Raw genomic sequence first — 22,535 nt, 5'->3', positions numbered from 1 at the left:
AAGAACTATAGTCAACGTAAAGAAGAACAAGGATTCCTGGAAGTGATGATTTGGCCCCAACAGAGCCCTGGGGGCCTATTTATCAAAACATAAGTTCAAACACAGTTTAGGAGGCATTCATCATGCCTCTTGCCCTAAACTATCACTTCAGAAAAACTGCTGTTTCTACGAAGCAGTTTTTAGGAAGTGATAAACTTTTCTCCTGCAACTGGTCAGTTTTCACTGCTTGTCTTCAAGCTTATGTATTCGCAGCTTGAAGACAGGCTGCAGAAAGAGACTAATCTGCAGCAGAAGAAACCTCCTTCCCCCCTGCCTGTCTGCCCGCCCACCCACCAACCCCAGCGGTGTCTGTCTATCCCATTCCCCCCATCCTTGCTGCAGCAGCCGCTGCTGAAGAGTCTGTCCCCCCCACCTACCTCAGACTTGCAGCCCTGGTCCCCCGACACCCCCTTCATCCTCTGCAATGCTCCTGCATCCGCCACCGCCGGAGACTTGGCCCACCCCCTCCTCCCCCGGTCAGACCTGCAGCTCAGTGCAGGTCCATTGCTGCCGCTGCTGTGCCCTCTCCTAGCCCCGGCTCTGGGAGCCTGAGGGAGCTGTATTGAAGTAAGAGGACACAGCAGAGAGGGATCTTTTCAGATCCCTCTGCTGTATCGGATGCTGTACTCCATATCAGGGTGGCATACATCATCACTGACAAGTTCCGAAAATAATACCTTTTCGGAACTTGATGAATTTCATAATTTCCATAGTATGGGGACTGTGAAAATTATCGGGGGACAATTGTAACCAGGAGATATCACTGATATCTCCTGCGTTACATGTTTGATGAATAACACTGACACTTAGGACCTTATTCAGAGTGCTCGCAACCGACTCAATGTTGGTCCACAGGGCATGCGCATGATGGAGACGGCTCCGTCATGCGCATGCGTGAGCCCCCGCTAACGACAGATCATCCATCGTTAGCGGGCTCGAAGCAGACGGAGCGAGCTGTCAATGTTGATTGACAGCTTGCTCCGTTTGCTGGGCGGGCAGGGGGCGTGCCCGGCCAAACAGAGGCGTTCCTTTTGGAACGCTTGCCGTTTTGTGGGCGTCCCCACTGACATCATCAGACGGGCTTTCCATCGCTCCGGGTCTCGCACCAAAGGGAGCGTGCTGTCGATGTTGATTGACAGCACACCCCCTTTGGTGGGCGTGCCAGGGGCGTGCCTGCCAGACGGAGGCGTTCCCATGAGAACGCCTACCATCTGAAGCCGGCCCCACTGACATCACTAGTGATGTCAGTGGGAGTGATTTTGATAGAGCCAAAATCACTCCAGGGCTTGTGGCAGGGAGACCCTACCGCAGGGTCTCCGTCGCAAGTCCGATGGTCGCGATGGTCAAGACCATCGCGACCATCATCATGGACGCTCGCTATAGCTGTGGGTGGTCACCCACAGCTATACGAGCGTCCAGGAGGCCGCTCCACAGCTATACGAGCATCCAGGAGGCCGCTCCATTTTCATGGAGGAGGGCCCTGATTCAGAGTGAGCGCTCTGGTCAGAGCATTCAGCTCTGAATCAGGCCCAGAGCTTGCGACAAAGCTCTGTCCCTACGAATCCCCTCCGCACACTTAACACGATATTTTCACAAAAATACTGTGGCATGCACCGATTGGCCGCCGCTAAGCACCACCCCCTGATGTTAAGCCCCACCCCCTGCGATTGCAAACCCCCCCCACTTCCCTCCCTCCGTTAATTAAACTTCCCTCCAGTGATCGGGACTCCGGTGATGTGCTCAGTGACTCCAGTGAGCTGATCTCCCATCCTGCACTGGGTCCTGGTCAGCTGACCGGGTCCCAGTGCAGGATGGGGCACCAGCTGACTGGAGGGAGGACATCACCGGACACCGGAGCCCCAATCTCCGGTTCCTGGTAAGTTAGCAGTGATCAGCGTGTGGTCTGTTTAGACCACACAGTTAATCACTGGGGCCGGCTCCGGGCTCTGCACTGCCTGTTAGAGCGGACTAGGAGTCCGGTAACCGGGGGAGATCCTGGGCTTTCCCTGGAATTTTTTCACAATTTAATTTTAGTAACTTGCACAGAGATCGCATTTCCCATTACAATTATGGGAAATGCGATCTACTTACTAAAAATAAGTGAAAATTAGGGCTTGGAGTAGAATTTTACAAATTCTACTCCAATTGCCCTTTAGTAACTTTAGGTGATACTAAAATAATGTGAAAAGGGTGTGAAAACATCTTTTTTCACTTTATTTTAGTAAAAATAATGTTAGTAAATAGAGCCCCAAGAGAGGCAAAATTATGATAGCAAGAGAATAAGTGGACAGTAGTATGTGATAACTGTACCCCACACTACACTTCTTATTACATTTGACGTACTAATTCTGATTTACTGGAATTGGTTTTCAAAAGCCAACAAGAAAATGCCTTTTTTATTTCACTTGTATGAATTTTTTATAATGTTGTAAAGCATCTGCTGTAAATAGATAACAGCTACAGTGTAAGTAAACAAAAAAACATGTAATAGATTATTTTCTCCTTCATCCTATCTGGTGGAAACTGCTCTCTATGGGGTTTAGCTGAGGCCACTGCAGCTGGCACTTAAAAGGTTAATTACTTTGGGTACAAAGCTCTTCTCCTCAGCAATCCTCCTGCAGTGTCATTAGGTACCCAAATGAGTTGATTAACTAAAGAAGCTATTTAGCTTTTTTCTTTTACTTGTCCTTTTCATTATGTTATGTTTTTTTTATATTTGCCCTTGCCTGTGGGGAAGCAGCTTGTCCCTCTGCATACACTTTCAGACTGATAGCCACAAGTTGTCTCTGCAGGGCTCCAGTGGTTTGTTTCAGGCTGTATGTGTCAGGGTTCAGCCTAGGATCGGCCTCTCTCACCTCCTTGCCGGCTTCCCCTGACTTCCTTGCGGTCAGACGTCTGGTGCAGTGATGGATGTGGGCTGAGTATTCTGCCTTAGGTGCTTTTTGCGAGCTTCCATGGTCGGCTGTGTGTGCTGGGGATCGGAGTTCCCATCATGGGCGCCACCATGACAGTTCCTCTCATGTGACAGTACTCCTAACCTATGGTAGCATGATTTCAGTCAGCTGATGCTGTGCTCCAGTAATCTGCTACCCCTGGGTATAAATCCGCCTCCAGAACTCCAGGAAGACGCTGTTCAACTTCGTTATTCCAAGTGCCTGTGTTACTCCCACTGTTGCTCTATGCTAAATCCTTCAGTGTGTTGCTTCAGCCTGCTCACAGTTTCCCAGTTTCCTAGTTTCCTGTATTAGCTTCCATGCTAAACCTTACTCTGAGACTTTAGCTTTCTCACAGTACTTCAGTGTTTCATGTCCCTTCCCTGTGTGTCTTTGTATATGTGCTGCTAATTCTATTGCAGCTTTCCTGTGGCTATTACCCTGTATCACTGAAGTGTCAGATTACCTGCTGGTATTAATTAGCTCACAGCTGGTCCTCCCAGCACATGTCTGTGTCAATCTGCTCTGTGTCTTGTCAGTGCAAATCTGCACTTGCAGTTAGCACTCTCCCAGTGTATGCCTATCTTCTCTATATGTCTTGTCTGTGCAATCTGCACCTGCATATATAATTATTCCCAGTATTTTGCCTTTGCCCAGTACCAGCATTTCTAGCTCTCCCAGTATTTGGCCTTTGTCCAGTACCACATTTCTAGCATTCCCAATATATTCCTTGAGTCCACTCTACTCTTATATGTGCAATCCCTAGTATATGTTTGTGTTTTCCTGCATATTTAGCAAACTCCAGTACCTGCCTGTGTCCACATCTCCCTGAGCTGCTGAGCTAGTCAGCCCCTGTATTTCTTAGTGATTCTTAGTACATTCTCAGTAATCTCATGCAAGCCGGTGATCAGGATTTCTAATTGTGTTCCAGTGTATCTCCAGTGTTCTAGCAATAACTTAACGTAATATAGTTTCCAGTCTTCTGCCATTCCCAGGTACCTGTCCAGAGGGCCGCGACCTGCTCACTTGGTGCAGCGGAAAACCAAATCCCAATTGGAGGGGTCACTGGAGAAAACCACCAAGTGAGTTAGACTACGCGCCTCTGGGCAGGTCTACCCAAACCTGGGTTCGGCCGCAAATAGGAGACCTAGCCACAGTCACTCCGATAGTCACCTGAACCCCCCGGCTCACCGTCCTCCACAGAGGATCACTTTCACCGGATTGTGACAGTTTGAACAGCCTAATATGCAAGCCGCTGGGTTCCAGGTTGAAGCAGGTTTTCAGGATTTACTCTTTCGTTTGTCTGCACAGGAGACAGCTTTGCAATGTATTCAGACAGCAGCTGCAAGAACTCTCTAGTCAAATGACGGTTATTCCTTCAGTTCTAGCTGCTTTGGCCCCAGACACACCACAAGTTCCGCCAGTGAATTCTCCACAGTTTCGTTCCGAAGTTTCAATTACCCCTACAGATGAAAAATTTTCTGTGCAAGCTAGTGAACCTCTCAAGTGTCCTCTGGTTCCCCAATTTCCTGATATTCGTGACCCTGAACCTTTCAAGAGTTTCTGCTGGCTTCTAGAACAACTACAAAATCTCTGTCCCAAAATTTTTCAAGTTATTTCCAAGCTTTCTAGTGCTACTCCTGACTTGACTACAAGCTTTTCCATGCAAACTAAAGTAAAGCATCAAAGTTACCTGCGCCCTAAACTTACTGAGGTTGAATTTCAGCGACGCCGGGAACTGCATCTGTGTTTATATTGCAGTTATGACGATCACTTTCTTAAGGACTGTACTCTGCGCCCACTGAGAAGTGGTGAAAAGTGTGTGACTCCTAATGTCTGCGTTTTCAGTTCTCCCCATCATCCATCAGTGATTCCCATTTCTTCAGTTACAGATAAGGAGGTGATGTCCACTAAGCAAAAGAAGGTTCAAGTTTTCGATTGGGGCCCTGCTACAAGATGCTTCAACCCTCGTCTAAGAAATATTGGGAGGATATTTCAACCTTCTAAAGTCAGGGACACTACTCATTCCACTTCTACTGGTCACGGCCCGGATTCCATTTCCATCAGTCCCAGCCCGGATTCTGCCTGTTCTGGTCCCAGTTCGGATTCTGCTTTTCCCAATACGGGACTCCAGTCAGTAGCCCCAGGAGGGGTCTCAACTTCCTTACCCCAGCAGGGGGTCTCAAGTCTCGCACCCCAGCAGGGGGTCTCAAGTCTCGCACCCCAGCAGGGGGTCTCAAGTCTCGCACCCCAAGAGGGGGTCTCAAGTTCCACGCCCCAGAAGAGGGCCTTCGTTTCAAGTTTCATGCCCCAGGAGGGGGTTTCAAATCTCTCACCCCAGAAGGAGGTTACAAGTGTTGTACCCCAAGAGGGGGCTTTCATTTCAAGTTTCACACCCCAGGGAGGGGTCTTCGTTTCGAGTTTCATGCCCCAGGAGGGGGCCTTCGTTTCAAGTTACACGCCTCAAGAGAAGGCCTTCGTTTCGAGGTTTCACGCTCCAGAAGAGGGCCTTCATTTCGAGTTTCATGCCTCAGGGGAAGGCCTTCGTTTCGAGTGTTATGCCCCAGGAGCGGACCGTAATTTCAAGTGTTACTCCCCAAGAAAGGGTCTCAAGTTCCATACCTCAAGAGAGGGTTCTGAGCCACTCACCCCAGGAGGAAGTCTGTGTTCTTGCATCCCAAAAGGGGGTTTCATATTGCATACTCCGAAAGGAAAAGCCAAGTCAGCTTCCCCAGATGGGGGTTTTAGGTCCCATACTCCAACAGGGAGTGTCAAGTTCTGTACTCCAGGAGGGGGCCTTGAGTCTCTCACCCCAAAAGAAGGTTTCAAATCTTGTTTCCCGGGAAGGGGCCTCAAATGCTATCCCCCAGGAGGGTGTTTCTAGTGTTATACCCCAAGAAGGGATTTCAAGTGTCACGCCCCAAGAGGAAATCCTCATTTCAAGTTCTTTACCCCAGGAGGGGGTTTCAAGCCTCTTACCCAGAGAGCGGGTTCCTAGTGTCCTTCCCCTAGAGGGGACTTCAAGTGTCTCACCCCAGGATGGGGTTCCCAGTGTAATACCCCAGGAGGGGATTTCCAGTGTTACGTTTCAACAGAAAGTTCTTGTTTCAAGTTCTTCACCCCAGGACAAGGGTCCAAGTATCCTACCCCAGAATGGGGTTTCCAGTTTTATACCCCAGGAGGGGATATCAAATGTTTTGTTTCAAGAGAAAGTCCTTATTTCAAGTTCTTCACCCCAGGAGGGGGTTTCAAGCCTCGCACCCCAAGAGGGGGTTTCAGTTTCCTCACCCCAGGAGGGGATTTCAAGTGTCTCACCCCAGGATGGGGTTCCCAGTGTTGTGCCCCAACGGGGAATTTCAAGTGTTATTCTCCAAGATGGGACCTCAAGTGTCTCACCCCAGGATGGGGTTCCAAGTGTTATACCTCAAGATGGGATTTCCAGTGTTATACCCTAGGAGGGGATTTCAAGTGCCTCATCCCAAGATGGGGTTCCCAGTGTTAAACCCCAGGAGGGGAATTCAAGTGCCTCATCCCAAGATGGGGTTCCCAGTGTTATACCCCAGGAGGGGAATTCAAGTGTCTTACCCCAGGATGGGGTTCCCAATGTAATGCCCCAAGATGGGGTTCATGGTGTTATTCCCCTGGAGGGGACTTCAAGTGTCTCACCCCAGGATGGGATCCCTAGTGCCATCTCCCAGGGGGGGATTTCGAGTATTACATTTCCGAAGAAGAGTTCAAGTGTCTTACCCCAGGAGGCGGTCTCAAGTCTTGTACCCCAAGAACAAGGGTTTCCAAGTGTTACTCCCCAAGATAGGGGTTCAAGCATCATACCTCAAGAGGAGGTTTCTAGTTATGTACCCTGGCAGGGGGTATCAAGTCTCATAGTCCAGGGGAAAGTCTCAAGTTTTACATCTCAAAAAGGGATTTCAAAATCTGTATCCCAAGGAAAGATCTCCGGTTCTTTACTCAAGGAAGAATCCTCTAGTGTTGTGTCAAAGTCAAATGCTTTAGTGCCCAATCCGTTAAGAGGTTCACAAGATGATGCTACCACTACATTTAAAGGTATACCTCAGGATCCATCTGATGTTTCTATGTCCTTTTTTTTTGATGGAGATATAACGCAGTATCATGCTTTGGTGGATCATTTCATCGCTATTATGAAATCCTCTCCATGGTCTGAAATCAAGCCTACTAATGTAGTAAAATTTATAATTTCATCTTTCCGAGGTAAAGCTTGGGACTGGGTTGAGCCTATTTATGATTCAAAGGATCCAATGCTGTCAGATTTAGTAGCCTTTACTGCGGCAGTCATTAAAGAATTTGGTCCAACTTATCCTTAAAGCTCTCTCGAGGATACTCATCTCAACAAAGTCTCCAGTTCTGGAGTACCACCCTCTGCTATTAAGCTCAGATGCATTTCTTTGAGTCCTTCTCAAAAAGATCCAGTACAAAAACAACCTGTCCAGAAGGATAAGACTCAAGGAGGCATAAGGATGATGAATTATAACACAGATTCTGACTATGATCCTGAGTACGATGAAAAAACAATTTCGGTAGTTCCCATGAAAGACACTTTGCAACTTAAGTCATCTTCTTCTTCAAGTGGTTCGAAAAAGTCTCGGAAAAAGAAGAAGAATCGATGACTTCCTGGTGACCAACCTTTCTTTGACCAAATTGACTATTCCTTCCGATTATTAGTCTCAGAATCCATCTGGTATTGGGAACCTTGTTCTTCTAAATTTTCCAGTTCTTATTGTATCTTCAATCAAGATTTTCGAGTTTCCTGTGTTTTTCAAATATATTTTTTGTGTCTTTCTGAGGAGTTCCAGTTGAGCCTTTATGGGTGTTCGGTGCCCATCCTAAAAGGAGGGGGTACTGTCAGGGTTCAGCCTAGGATTGGCCTCTCTCACCTCCTTGCTGGCTTCCCCTGACTTCCTTGCGGTCAGACGTCTGGTGCAGTGATGGATGTGGGCTGAGTATTCTGCCTTAGGTGCTTTTTGGGAGCTTCCATGGTCGGCTGTGTGTGCTGGGGATCGGAGTTCCCATCATGGGCGCCGCCATGACAGTTCCTCTCATGTGACAGTACTCCTAACCTATGGTAGCATGATTTCAGTCAGCTGATGCTGTGCTCCAGTAATCTGCTACCCCTGGGTATAAATCCACCTCCAGAACTCCAGGAAGACGCTGTTCAACTTCGTTATTCCAAGTGCCTGTGTTACTCCCACTGTTGCTCTATGCTAAATCCTTCAGTGTGTTGCTTCAGCCCGCTCACAGTTTCCCAGTTTCCTGTATTAGCTTCCATGCTAAACCTTACTCTGAGACTTTAGCTTTCTCACAGTACTTCAGTGTTTCATGTCCCTTCCCTGTGTGTCTTTGTATATGTGCTGCTAATTCTATTGCAGCTTTCCTGTGGCTATTACCCTGTATTACTGAAGTGTCAGATTACCTGCTGGTATTAATTAGCTCACAGCTGGTCCTCCCAGCACATGTCTGTGTCAATCTGCTCTGTGTCTTGTCAGTGCAAATCTGCACTTGCAGTTAGCACTCTCCCAGTGTATGCCTATCTTCTCTATATGTCTTGTCTGTGCAATCTGCACCTGCATATATAATTATTCCCAGTATTTTGCCTTTGCCCAGTACCAGCATTTCTAGCTCTCCCAGTATTTGGCCTTTGTCCAGTACCACATTCCCAATATATTTCTTGAGTCCACTCTACTCTTGTATGTGCAATCCCTAGTATATGTTTGTGTTTTCCTGCATATTTAGCAAACTCCAGTACCTGCCTGTGTCCACATCTCCCTGAGCTGCTGAGCTAGTCAGCTCCTGGATTTCTTAGTGATTCTTAGTACATTCTCAGTAATGTCATGCAAGCCAGTGATCAGGATTTCTAATTGTGTTCCAGTGTATCTCCAGTGTTCTAGCAATAACTTAACGTAATATAGTTTCCGGTCTTCTGCCATTCCCAGGTACCTGTCCTGAGGGCCGCGACCTGCTCACTTGGTGCAGCGGAAAACCAAATCCCAATTGGAGGGGTCACTGGAGAAAACCACTAAGTGAGTTAGACTCCACGCCTCTGGGCAGGTCTAGCCAAACCTGGGTTTGGCCACAAATAGGAGACCTAGCCACAGTCACTCCGATAGTCACCTGAACCCCCCGGCTCACCGTCCTCCACAGAGGATCACTTTCACCGGATTGTGACAGTATGGCTCTCAGCATTAACACTCGAACACTCTGAAAGATTGTATACAGAGCTATAGAGATGCACTTCTGCATGTTACAGGTAGCATTGGCCCACCTTGCAGTTATGGGCAGAGGTAAGCAGGGGAAACAGCTGCTCTCTGCAGCATTTTGCAAATTGAGGAGACAGGACGCTGGATCCAGATTCCCTATGAGGAGTAGAACAGCAGAGAGACTCCAAATGGTCATTTCCATGGTCAGTGAAGATCTATTTATAGCAGTTCATCAGGTTTTGGACTTGACAACAGTATGTGGAAGAACAAAAATACAGAGATATAGTTCTTGCGCCACTAGATGGGGTCAACAAGGGTTCATCTATAAAACAAAGGATTACGATTAATCCAGTTATTCCAGTCAACAAACGTCCTTGTACAGTTCTCTTGTCTCAGATCTTCTTATAACCAGAGGTAACACTCTCACGGATGTTTCCAGAGATCATGTGAAAGAGAAGAAGTTAAGGCTCCACATAGTAAAGTACTCCCAAACAACCTATATACGTGACGTATAGTAATCACGTGGAGGGCGCGACTAGCGCTACCGGATGTTCATCTCCGACAGTGATAGCTTGAATGGAGGAGTAGCAGAGAGTCCGGAAGTTTTGCGGCATTATGATGTTGATGCCGTTACCATGGCCACCTCACGTGGGGGTTAGTTAGGTGGATGCACGGTACGGAAATACATGACGTCCGGACCGGATGTCAGTGGCTAATAGGAAATTAGGAAACAGGAAGTATTGTGCGTTCCAGATGTGGAACACAATTGAAAATATTTGCTGATTATATACGAAATGGGTGGTTATACTGTAATGAAATAAATGTAGATATGTGCATTAATGAGGGATCTACTGTACAAGGTACAAGGATTGTTTTGTGGTAAGATACCTATGGGAGTATCTTCAAGTAATTGACTAACCAATGAGGAACTAGTAAGGGGGATATAAGTGAAAGGCATACAGTACACACATACCCTGAGGAAGACTATTATTATTTGTGAGTCGAAACGCGTTGGTGTGTGACTGGTACCATGGGGGGAAAGTTTCCTAGACTACAGCAAGTCCATGAGTCATTCCCGGGAGACGTAGTGGAAATTTCCATCTTATGCTTGCTTGGGTGTTAGGAGACTGCACCCCAACTACACGGTACACGGCTAATATTTGCCTTTTATCCTGTGGATTGTGCTTTTGTTTTATATATATATATATATATTTTTGTTGGAATAAAGGTTGTTTGGAAGTACTTTACTATGTGGAGCCTAATCTTCTTCTCTTTCACATGATCTCTGGAAACATCCGTGAGAGTGTTACCTCTGGTTATAAGAAGATCTGAGACAAGAGAACTGTACAAGGACGTTTGTTGACTGGAATAACTGGATTAATCGTAATCCTTTGTTTTATAGATGAACACTTGTTGACCCCATCTAGTGGCGCAAGAACTATATCTCTGTATTTTTGTGATTTCTATTTGGAGTAAAAGACACTACTCCTTTGTAGTTTTTTTGCAGCCTTAATAGTTTATGTGAAGCGCTGGTGCATTTTCTATCCATTTTAATAGTATGTGGAAGAAGCTCGATACCTTAAGAAGAAGAAGAAGAAGAAACAGGCAAAAAGTGTGAGGGTATGCTTAAGTCTATATTTGTAGATGCAGGGACAGCTCTTAGACCTAATCTTACATCTACTTGGGCCGCAAAAGCTTCTTATAGAAGGCTCACAATTGGACTGTCCTACATCTGAACTTTTGGTCTAAGGAGAACAGAACAAAATAGCTTGTGATGTCTTCAGTGATGCAGCTCTGTTTGATAAAACTAAAAATCTACCTTGCCTGTTTTGGACCAAAAAAAAAGTTGTGACAACAGTCAGGCTATAGCTCTGGTTGTTTTCCTTTTTTTATTATTAGAAATGGGTACTCAGGTTTTTAGAATAAGGATATAAGTTATCTTATCCAGCCTTTTTCAGGTTTGCTGGCAATTTAAGACTATTTGGTTCAGGTTCCTGCACATAAGACAACATGTGGACAGGATCAGATGGTAGGTGATTTGGGAGAAACAATATAGTCTACCCAGATTCAGGGTACAGGATAGTTACCAGAATTTTGCCAGAAGTCCAGTATCATGAAGGTTATCCAGATCAGTTACTTTTGAATGTAGAAGGCAGGATTTGGAGAACTCAGATTTCTACTGTTCCCATCCCTTATTTCTGGTGAGGAATGGAATCTGTTTGATTTAAGTGTTATCAGCAGTATAAATTCAGGAGAAGCACACCTTTCTCCTAGCTAAAACTTTCCACATCTTCTAGCGTTTTCAGTTGTCCTAGTTACTTTTGCTTAATTGGTAAAACTTAGTAAATAAATGTACTAAGCAGAACAGTGGTTCCAGGTAGGTATCTACATCCTTTGCTGGCTTTGATTGAAGGATGGTAGAATCCAGTTTTTTGAGAGAGGTTTTTCTGAAAGAGTGGTAAAGACTACTGTATGTGGATAGAAATAAAGCCTGTCTCCAGCTGCACAACTACCATACAGTCTTGAAAACTGGTGGTTTGGTGTGAACACTCTTATTTATGGATTGGGATCTTAGGGCCTGATTCAGACCCACTCGCGAGCGGCTGTACGCTCGCAAGTGGGTCGATGGTCTGCACTGAGCATGCGCACGACGGAGGGAGCTCCGTCGTGCGCATGCGCCAGACACGACGAGCGAAGGAAAGTCCTTCGCTCGTTGTGTCCGATCAAAGGGGGCGTGCTGTCAATGTTGATTGACAGCACGCCCCCTTTGGTGGGCGTGCCGGGGGCGTGCCTCCCTGACGGGGGCGTTCCCACGGGAACGCCTCCCGTCAGAAGCCGGCCCACTGACATCACTAGTGATGTCAGTGGGAGTGATTTTGGCTCTGATAGAGCCAAAATCACTCCGGAGCTTGTGGTTGAAAACCTCAACCTCAGGCTCCGGCTCGCAATTTCGATGGTCGCGATGGTCACGACCATCGCGGCCATCAAAATGCACGCTCGTATAGCCTGTGGGTGGTGACCCACAGCTATACGAGCGTCCAGGAGGACGCTCCATGAAAATGGAGCCCGGCCCTCATGCAGAGCGTGCGCTCTGCTCAGAGCGTACGGCTCTGAATGAGGGCCTTAATTCCCTCCTTTTGGCTTCCACCGTTTGAGCCTCTGGAGGCAGTGAATTTAAAATATTTTACATGGGAGGTGTCCTTCCTTCTAGCATTTGCTTCAGCTTGAAGGTTGCAGATTTGGTGCTCTTTCATGTACAGTCAATCTTTATTTCTGTTTTATTAATTTTGACAGGGCAGGGAGTTCTTACATATGGCTCTCTCGTCAGTTTGATCATGAGATTGCCATACCTTCACTAGAAGAGTGTGGGTATACTCCAGAGAAAACTCAGGTTGCTCTTTTGGATGTTTTTAAAGCATTACGGTTTTATTTGGATGTGACTGCCAGTCCTAGCAAGATAGACAGCTTATTTGTTCTTCAATATACAATGCACAGAAGAACAGTTGACTAGCTTCCAAATTGACTATAGCCAGATGAATCATGTCCACCATCCAGCAGGTATACTCTGGTACTGGCTAGTTCCAGCTCAGGTTTTGGCTTATTCAACTGGTGCTTCATGGGCAGCATGGCATGTAGCTGCAACTAAGCAGTTGTGTCAATCCTCCACTTGGTACTCTGGCCCTGATTCAGAGCCGGATGCTCTGAAAGAACGCTCGCTCTGAATCTGGGCGTTTTGTTTTTATTTTTTTGTGCGGCCTCCTGGCCGCTCGCATAGCTGTGGGTGACCACCCACAGCTATTGCGAGCGGCCAGGATGATGGTAGGGTCTCGTGGCCGCAAGCCCCAGAGAGCTTCTGGCTCTAATAGAGCCGGAAGCTCTCCCACTGACATCACTTGTGATGTCAGTGGGGGCGCCCACAAACGGCAGGCGTTCGCTTGGGAACGCCTCCATTTGTGAAGCCATCCCCCGGCCATGCCTACCAAACGGGGTGAGCTGTCAATCACCATCGACAGCTCACCCCCTTTGGTGTGAGACCCGGAGCGACAGAGCACCCATCGCTTGCCGGGTCTCGCACATGCGCATGACGGAGCTGGTTGCGAGCGCTCAGCGCTTGTGACCGCGTCTGAATCAGGCCCTCTGTCCGTACATTTATCAAGCTTTGTCGTTCCAGATATTCACATCCAAAGATTCTAGCTTTTCCTTCAGCTACGTTTAAGTGTACCCTCCTCAAAGGCCAGCTTTGGAATATCCCTATGGTGAGCAGAATTTCCTGGAATAAAGGAGAACATTTTGGTACTCACTGTTAAATCCATTTCTCTAAGTTGATCTAGTGCCCAAAGCATACCCTACCTTACACTCATTCTGAAGATTATTTACTTGATTGGTATGTTCCAGTTCTTTATACCCTATTGTATAGTCTTTGGTAGCTTGTAACTGTGGGAAGATTGCTGAGGGATTTAATTATTCTTTAATGTGCCAGCTCCTGTGCCCTCAACTCAACCCTATGGTGAGCAATGTCTCCCAGATGGACCCAGAGAAGTGGGGTACAAATATCCTGCTTTATAGTATAGAATTTACTTTTAATATTATTACACTACCCTAATTGATTCTTTCAAATATAGGAATGTGTGTTAATTTTTTTACAAATCATTTTTGTTTGAAAGTCTTTTTCAAGATTTCTTTTAAATGATAGCAAAAAAGTCTGTTTATGTACAGTATCTCCAAGCCTTATGGTCATTCAATTGAAGAAAGCCGCTATCTGGCATTTATCTATTATGACTCCTCTCCCTATCAGTACTTTTAACTGAGGAGGAATGGGTTTACTGATATAACCCCAATCTGTTCCATTCAACACACAGCATTGAAGTTTTCCTGAAATCTCTGGGTGGTTGAAACTCACTGACTTCCGTGAAGTGGGATGCAGAAGAGATGATATGGTACATGGTATATCTAACCAACAATACCTGCCAGATAGCAGTTTCCATTATATAAATGAATCCCTGGGCGCAATCTGTTAGTAGTAAATATATACTGTGTATGTGTGTGTATATTTATATATATACTAGCTGGAGTACCTGGTGTTGCCCAGGATTTTAAGAATGTTTGTTTCCACATCATCCTCCATCATCCTTAGGCAGGCCTCACGAAAAGTGTGACAAACTTCCCCGTCAACAGACCTAAGGTCTTCGAAGGAAGTAGGACCTGTAACGGTGTAAAGCAAACTTCGGAGATTGAAGCATTCAAAATTTGTAGGATGTACAGTGTAAACACGGCCAAGAGCTTCTGTTGCTCTAATACCAGGATAACCATCTACAGCGACTCCCTGTTTTCTGCGCAGAAAAACTTTTAGAGAAGCTTTCCATGTGTAATATTTTGGCAGCTCACAGTACAGCAGGTTCCTTGCAAAGTCATCCTTTTGACACAGTTGGAAGAAAGAAGTGAATGTTGTTGCGTAATTTGGTACAGTCAGAGAGCTGAGAATGCTGGCAAAGCCTGCTAAAGTTCTCTTCGATAATAAACATTAAGATCATGACAAAACATGACAACACAAAACGCTTGCTCCAAGGCACTACCCATATGCCGTGAGACCCCACAATGAGCATCCAGCAAAAATTGTGTTTTTTAATTAATTAAAAATTAACAGTAATTAATTTCCATTTAAAACATTTTAGTTGCCTCCGCCGTGTTTTAATATGCTCGTATGTAAAATGTCACGATCATCACTTGTAAACTGTGGATTTGTATAGAAAGACAAAAGTACAAAAGGACAAATTTTCCCTTTTATATAGTAGAGAAGATAGAAAAGAAAAAATAGTAGATATGCTAAATCCTTTACTAATTCCATACCTGACCTGTAGAGGGTGAATGCTATGCAAAAATTGTGTTTTTTAATTAATTAAAAATGAACAGTAATTAATTTTGATTTAGTAGAGAAGATAGAAGAGAAAAAATAGTAGATAAGCTAAATCCTTTTGTAATTCCGTACCGGACCTGTAGAGGGTGAATACTATGCAAAAATTGTGTTTTTCATTAATTAAAAACAGTAATTAATTTTGATTGCAACATTTTTTAGTTGCCTCTGCCGTATTTTAATACGCTCATATGTAAAATTTCATGATCGTGGCTTCTAAACTGTGGATTTGTATAGAAAGACAAATGTTCACTTTTATTTTATATATATATATATATATATATATATATATAGTGTATATAGATCGATCACAGGATATATATAGATATATATGTATAGATAGATAGTAAGATTAGATAATGTGTGTGTGGGGGGCACCGCTTGTCCAAAAGCATATTTTACTGAATATTTAAGTGACAATAAATTAATGCACGTTGCTGGGTACAAACAAACATGACACCTGTTTGAACATTTTGTTGCACAGTTACCATTTATTTGCTGATTTAAACAAACTGAAAACACTATACCAGCTGATTCATTCATTAATATTTTTTAGGTGTTCCTAGTTTAACTGACTCATTGGGTATTACCAATCCAACATCCAGTAAAGACTCTATCCATTCTAATGTCTGTGGATGTTGTTCTTAGAACAACCATGGTCTCCTCTGTGCTAACTGATATCTACAAATCCGGGAAAGCTATAAATTGAGATCTAAATGCATCCAGCTTGGAATTTCCTGTCATAGACATCAATAAGAAATGGAATTTAATGGAAATTGTTATTCTGAATTGGGAAGACCCAATAAACATATAACATACTTGTCAACTATTGGAACTTGGAGTGGAGGCCCAAGCAGCAAGCGCAGCAGGCATTGTGATGTTATTTGTCTCATTAAGGTTGCACCTCTGTGGTAAAATGCCATGAGTTACCTACTTAACTAATGAATATCTGGGAGGGCTCCCTGCTCTCCTGCATGTTAATAACCCCCCAAAATGTGTGAATCTCCGGGAAATTCCGTGAGAGTAGGCAAGTATGTAATGTATATAAAGCAGTACACACATATCATTCCAAAGGCCATACATTATGGTTTAGTATACAGTACAGAACAGAACAGTGGTCTACAATTACATATTAAAAGGGTTATCATTTGGCATAACTGTTTAGTATAGGGATAAAAGATTCTAAGCAAAGATTCAATTAAATATGCAGTTTGACCATTGTCCAAAAGTTTGTATACATCTGTGCATGTTATTTATCTTTGAATACGTGTTCATGATATAACCTGTTAAGATACATATAACAGGGTCCTTGTGAATAATTTTAAATGTATTTATTGTAATGTTGTTGCTACTGTATGTTAGATTTTTAAGTGAGGAAAATTACTTTTTCAGAGTCAATCTTGTCTGCACTGTTTTCTGTATTGAACTGTTAGTAATACTCTATGACGCGTTTCAGCTTGTTCGGGAAGCTGTCATTTGGCTTGGTGTTCATCACAAACAGAAAAAAGCTCTAGAAATCTTTGCAAGGGAGGTTGCACCAGCCGGCACTGGAATGGGTAAATGTTTTATGTTTACTCCCTTGGTTTTTATTTACTATTAAAGAATGCTAAATACATTTGCATATAAGATAAATACATTTTTATTTTGATTACTTTATTTTAATTAATAATTACACACAAAGTAACAAGTTGAGCTTCTTTCTTATACATTCAGGACCTCAAGTAGAATAAAACAGTGATTTATGCACAAATGTATTATCACTTGTTGTTTTTTTTTAAATGGTACATACACATAATGATCTAAACAACATGTATATATTGTTTATGTGGAACATTTTGATTGATTGACTCGGTGTGCTGTAGTTGCTTAATGATAAAAAACGTTAACAATGTAATTATTCTTTGTTTGGTTGAAATGGCCACTGATCTCATCATTATAAATTTTCTATGTCCCACAGGCCCATGTTTATATCCCCCCTTTGGGCTTCTTATTTTGCATCACCCCCTTTGCTCCTCCTTCCTCGTGACTTTACCTCTTACAGACAGTAGTCATGCACTGACACTGTGTGATTTTTGAAATAGTATGGATAAACAAAGGAGAATCCTAAGTGATTTATTCATCAGTGATCTGAATGTGTTTTTCTTCCCATTGGTGGTCTATATGTGTTCTTCACTTAAGGGACTCTTGTACACTTTCATTTGCTAGGCATTCACACAGCCACATGTCAATGTACTGCCAATGAACACACCAGAACCTACCTGACTGACTTGAAGGGAACATACTTCATGCATCTCTCCTGCAGTGAGCAGCAGGAAGCCAATCTTAGATTCAGACCTATGTGCCCCGACTGCATAAGTAGTAGGACTGCAGTTCTGATTTTCCTCCAAGCTCCATACTGTAGGTTACCAACTTATCAAACTTTATGCAAACACAAAAACCACTGATGAAGTCCTGCCGCAACCCACAAGTTGGCCATTCATCATGCCCTACTCAATATGATAAATCACATGACAAATTATACTGCAAGTGGATTCTTCCAGCCATAGGTAAGGCAGGAGAATATTGGCAGTAAACTGTACTCATATATTAAACATAAATTCACAAAATTAAATCGTTTACTAGATAACCGCTATTATTAAAAATTACGAAAAACTTATTTTCAGTACCCTGTAGAAAATATATCTATGTACACTACAATATACTGAATAAAATTGTTATAAATTAAAAACCAACATATTACGTTATTGAAAAACACAATGTCTAAACAAATGATACATCAATTCATAGGTGTACAAACATCATTTAAAAGTGAGTACACATGTACTTGAAGCTTTAATGGATACTTGGAGAACCACCAGTAGACAAAACAGTGATAATTAACTTTTATATAAGTGTACAACACTTCCAAATGTAGAGTATAACTTACTGCTCAATTTTCAAGCACTTCTAAATTATTACTTATCTTTAGACCTCTATATACTGTATATGTTATTGTGTTCAAAGCATATAGTTAGCATTGCTGTATTTTTGCAACTAGAAATCTACTTTTCACCGTTAATGTCTTGCGGACAATTCTGTTAATTTTATTTCAAATTCAATCCTATCACATATTTTTCCCATCATCATTACATATAAATTGGTGCATGATTAACAATTGAAAATTGACCTATAAAGTATACTTGTCCTGGACTGTAAAGATATGGAGATGGCTGTGTTTGTGTATATAAAGCTATATTTACACAAGGAAGTTCAATCAGTGGTCATACATGCTAAATTAAAATCATTTTGGCACTTGCAATTTCACAACAAATGTCAATGTCACATCTCATTTGTAGACAAGCCTGTTCTTAAGTGCAGTACTGTAAATCTAGCACAGAACTCTGCTTCCATTACTCTAGTATTTGCATGCAATTCTTCAAGCATTTGCCTTTCATGTTGGTATGTTTTTGTCAACCCAAACATACTATAAATTAATTGGCTGCGGCTTAAGAATTTTATTAATATCATTTCTATATGTAGCTGCCAAGAATTATCATTCTTTGAACCAAGTATTAATTAGATAAACTTTTGCTGTAATAAATATTTAAAAAAAAATGTGATGTACAGATTTAGGAATCCTCTTACTAAGCTCTGACAGTGCGTTCACATTGATCACATTCTAACCTCCATGGTACTGTACTTCTTAATAAACAGCAGTTACTGTTATTGCTTTGCACAGATAAAACATAAAATGTAGTGCCCAATGATAACACATTAGTAGTGTCTATGTTTCCGCAGTTGAGTGTATATTTGCTACGGTGCATGAGTACTACTAAATGTACACAGAGACCGCTGTTGCAAGCAGAACGACCATGGCTGTATATCAATGACTGTCCTCCCAGGAACGCCCATGGCTGTCCACCACCAGCATGCAATAGAGCCAGTGCCAGATTAATATCCACATGAGCCTGGAGCTGACGTATGTGAAGGGCCTATTGTGTGCTGTTGCAGGGGGTTGTGACAAGTGCTGCAGCTGAGTGACTAGTGATGTGGGGGGGGGGGTAGGTGGAACTCCAATGACCATCACAAAGTACATTGGGCATCATTGCCACACACTATGGCCCATGGAATTGGATAACTCAGACAGCAAACTGCTGGCAGATCTATGACAACTAGGGATGTGTGCCGGACCATTTTTGCCAGATTTGGTTCTAATTCGTCGTCCGGTTTTGGATTTGGATTTGCCAAACCGCGGTGACTGGATTTGGATTTTATTTACAAAAATTTACAAAAAAAATCTATAATCACATAAATTGGTCTCTTTTTTTCTTCCTAGAGTGTTATTAACCTCAATAACATTATTTTACAGTCATTTACAGTCAAGTTAGACCACCTCACAGTTTAAATGATAGTTTTCACCATTATTGGCCAAAGCAGTGAGCTGACTGGTTACCAAGCGACACAGCAGCGGCACAGACACCACAGTTTAAAGCACATATATGAAACATTTCCACACAGCAGTGGCAGAAATGAAAGGTAGTGCAAGATGGAATGGTCCTTGGACCCTTGGTGGGGTACGGCCAGCAGAGTCACAGTACTTGTTTACACAGTGGGCTACGGCCCTAGGAGTCACAGTGAACAATCTTATTCACATTACACCGCACATAGTGCCCCTGATTCACATTACACCATAAAGTAGTGTTTCTTATTTATGTTACGACACACAGTAGTGCCCCTTTTACACAATGCCCACAGTAGCGCCCCTTTTACACAATGTCCACATTCGTGACACTTATACACAAAGCCCACAGTAGTAATGCCCCTTATACAATGCTCACAGTAGTAGTGCCCCTTATACAATGCCCACAGCAGTGGTGTCCCTCACACAATTTCCTCAGTAGTAGTGCCCCCCTGTGCAGTGCCCTCAGTAATGTGCCCCTAGTTGTATGCCTCCAGTAGTATGCCCCCAGTAGTAGTGTCCCTAGTAGTATGCCCCAAGTAGTAATGCCGCTAGTAGTATGCCCCCATTACAAGTGCCCATAGTAGTGTGCCCCTTGTAGTATGCCCCCATTAGAAGTGCCCCCAGTAGTTGTGCCCCTTGTATGATGCCCCCAGTAGTTGTGCCCCTAGTAGTATGCCCCCATTAGTAGTGCCCCCAGTAGTATGCCTCTACTAGTAGTGTCCCCGGTAGTATGCCCCCATTACAAGTGCCCCTTGTAGTATTCCCCCATTACAAGTGCCCCCAGTAGTTGTGCCCCTTGTAGTATGCCCCCATTAGAAGTGCCCCCAGTAGTTGTGCTCCTTGTAGTATGCCCCCAGTAGATGTGCTCCCATTAGTATTGCCCCCAGTAGTGCCGCTTTACACAGGAAAAAAAAAACTTACCTGAATCCCCGCTCCTGATGTGACCGCAGCCATCCACTCCTCTGTACACTATGGGAAAGACATCGTGACGTCTCTCCTATCACCCGCAGCGGGGGGAGCCGGAAGGCAGAGCTCATGAGTGAGCTCCAGCCGGCTCCCTCCGGGAAGCAGCAGCCAATGAGAGTCTGCCTGACTCTCATTGGCCGCTATTACAAACATACAGCTGCCGCTGGTGGCTGTGTGTTTGTTTCTGTGTAGGGCAGACCGCTATCACAGCGTTCTGCCCTACACTAGTGGGGCGCTGACGTCGGATTCTCTCGCGGGGAATACCTGAACAGCGTTCGGGTGGAATTGGATCCCCTATGTTCGGAGCGGTCCGGATTCCACAGAATCCAAAACGCTCATCTCTAATAACAACTATAATATATATATCCGGAATAGATGGCTGGCACTCTGGACATCTAGGGCCAGATTCAGAGATAGACTTTAAGATATGCTAATGGTTCCAAAGATCACCCGAGCATGAGGACGCCCACTGCTGCATTCTCACGACGTCGCTCACCTGCATAAATATCAGTAATATTGACGCACATCCAGCGGCCATCTTGCCCTTGCGGCATGTCTGACCAGCCGCAGACTCAGCAGCTCTCCTGACTTGCAGAGAGCTCTCATGCTGTGTAAGAGGTCCCAGGGACTAATTTATGCACATCCATGCAACAGCTTTTAAACAGTCAGACATGCGTTGTTTTCCAGACCACCCTCCGTTGCTGCTTCCAAACACTGAATGCCTGTCGCTCACTGTGCGATGGATTCCACTGTGCGTCTGCAATCGCAGTAAGGTCTCTGCGCATGCTCAGTGCAGCTTATACGCATGCGCAATGGCAAACAATCGCTTGATCTGCATCTGTAATTACCATTGCGTCCATCTCTGGATCAGACCCCTAGTACACAAGCACAGGATATCAAAAGTAGAGCTGTAACTAGACTTTTTGGTGCCCTGTGCCAGAAAGAGCATTGGCACCCCCCTCATTTTTCAAAGGGACATAATGCACCCAAAAAAGGGCCATGGTTTCATGGTAAAGGGCCAGGGAAGAGATAGGAGAGGCCAGGAGATGCTTGGGATGAAATAAGAGGAAGCTACAAGCAAGAATGATAATAAATAGAAATTTGACAGGCCCAAACAGCGCCCCCTAACCTGTGGTGCCCTGTGCGATGGCACCAGCTGCACTACCCTAGCTACGGCCCTGATCAAAAGTGGTGTTTAGTGTTTCAGAACTCTTTATCAATGTTCTTTCATCCCAGCGCAGGAGGTAGCTACACACACACACACACACACACACACACATTTTTGGTCTCTTACCTCTCCTGATGTTCTCCTCCCCTCTAACAGTACAGTACCTCATTATTGTTGCCACCAGGTACCTCTGGATGAGGGCATCAAATGAGAGGAAGCTTAGCACTTCACCTGGTCACCACTGTGGGACATATAAATCTCTGGGGGGGGTGAATGAGCGGGGCATCAAGTGACTGGAGCTTTGCTGCCATGCACAGGGACTTAGTGGGGCTTAGTGCTGCCGGGGGCGGAGCTTCGGACAGCATGGGGTTGGAGCCTCGGACAGCCCCGTTGGTGAAGGGGGGCTTGAGTAACGGGGCTTTGGAACTCGGATTGGCTGGACAAGAGGTGAATGGACAGGCCACAGAGCATTCAACTCTGGGCCTCATTCAGAGGCGCTCGCAAAAAGCGAGCGCTCGCTCTGAATCAGGGCGGGCACAGGTTTTTTTAGTTGCGGCCTCTTGGCCACTCGCATGGCTGTGGGTTACCACCCTCAGCTTTTGCGAGCGGCCATGATGATGGTCGTGATGGTCAAGACCATTGCGACCATCGGGCTTGCGACGAGACCCTTGTGGTAGGGTCTCGTGGCCGCAAGCCCCAGAGAGCTTCTGGCTCAAATAGAGCTGGAAGCTCTCTCACTGACATCACTTCTCACTGACGTTCACATGGAAACGCCTCCGTTTGTGAAGCCACCCCCCCGCCACGCCTACAAAATGGGGCAAGCTGTCGATCAACATCAACAGCCGCC

The 22,535-nt window shown here is 44.6% G+C and overlaps 1 protein-coding gene across 1 annotated transcript in view; it reads left to right on the top strand.

Annotated features, from left to right (window-relative positions):
• The window catches only part of LOC148521326 (uncharacterized), a 168,457-nt gene that overhangs the window by 73,063 nt on the left and 72,859 nt on the right, over nucleotides 1-22,535 (top strand). Inside the window, exon 14 of the mRNA XM_088475367.1 lies at nucleotides 16,570-16,669. Within this exon, the coding sequence (XP_088331493.1) occupies nucleotides 16,570-16,669 (100 nt within the window). The remainder of the gene's footprint in view (nucleotides 1-16,569; nucleotides 16,670-22,535) is intronic.

This window comes from Taudactylus pleione, unplaced genomic scaffold, assembly GCF_031769625.1.
Source record: "Taudactylus pleione unplaced genomic scaffold, aTauple2 ptg000170l, whole genome shotgun sequence".
NCBI lineage: Eukaryota > Metazoa > Chordata > Amphibia > Anura > Myobatrachidae > Taudactylus > Taudactylus pleione.
The sequence above is the reverse complement of the archived record's forward strand: the minus strand, read 5'-3'. Positions and strand labels throughout refer to the sequence as shown.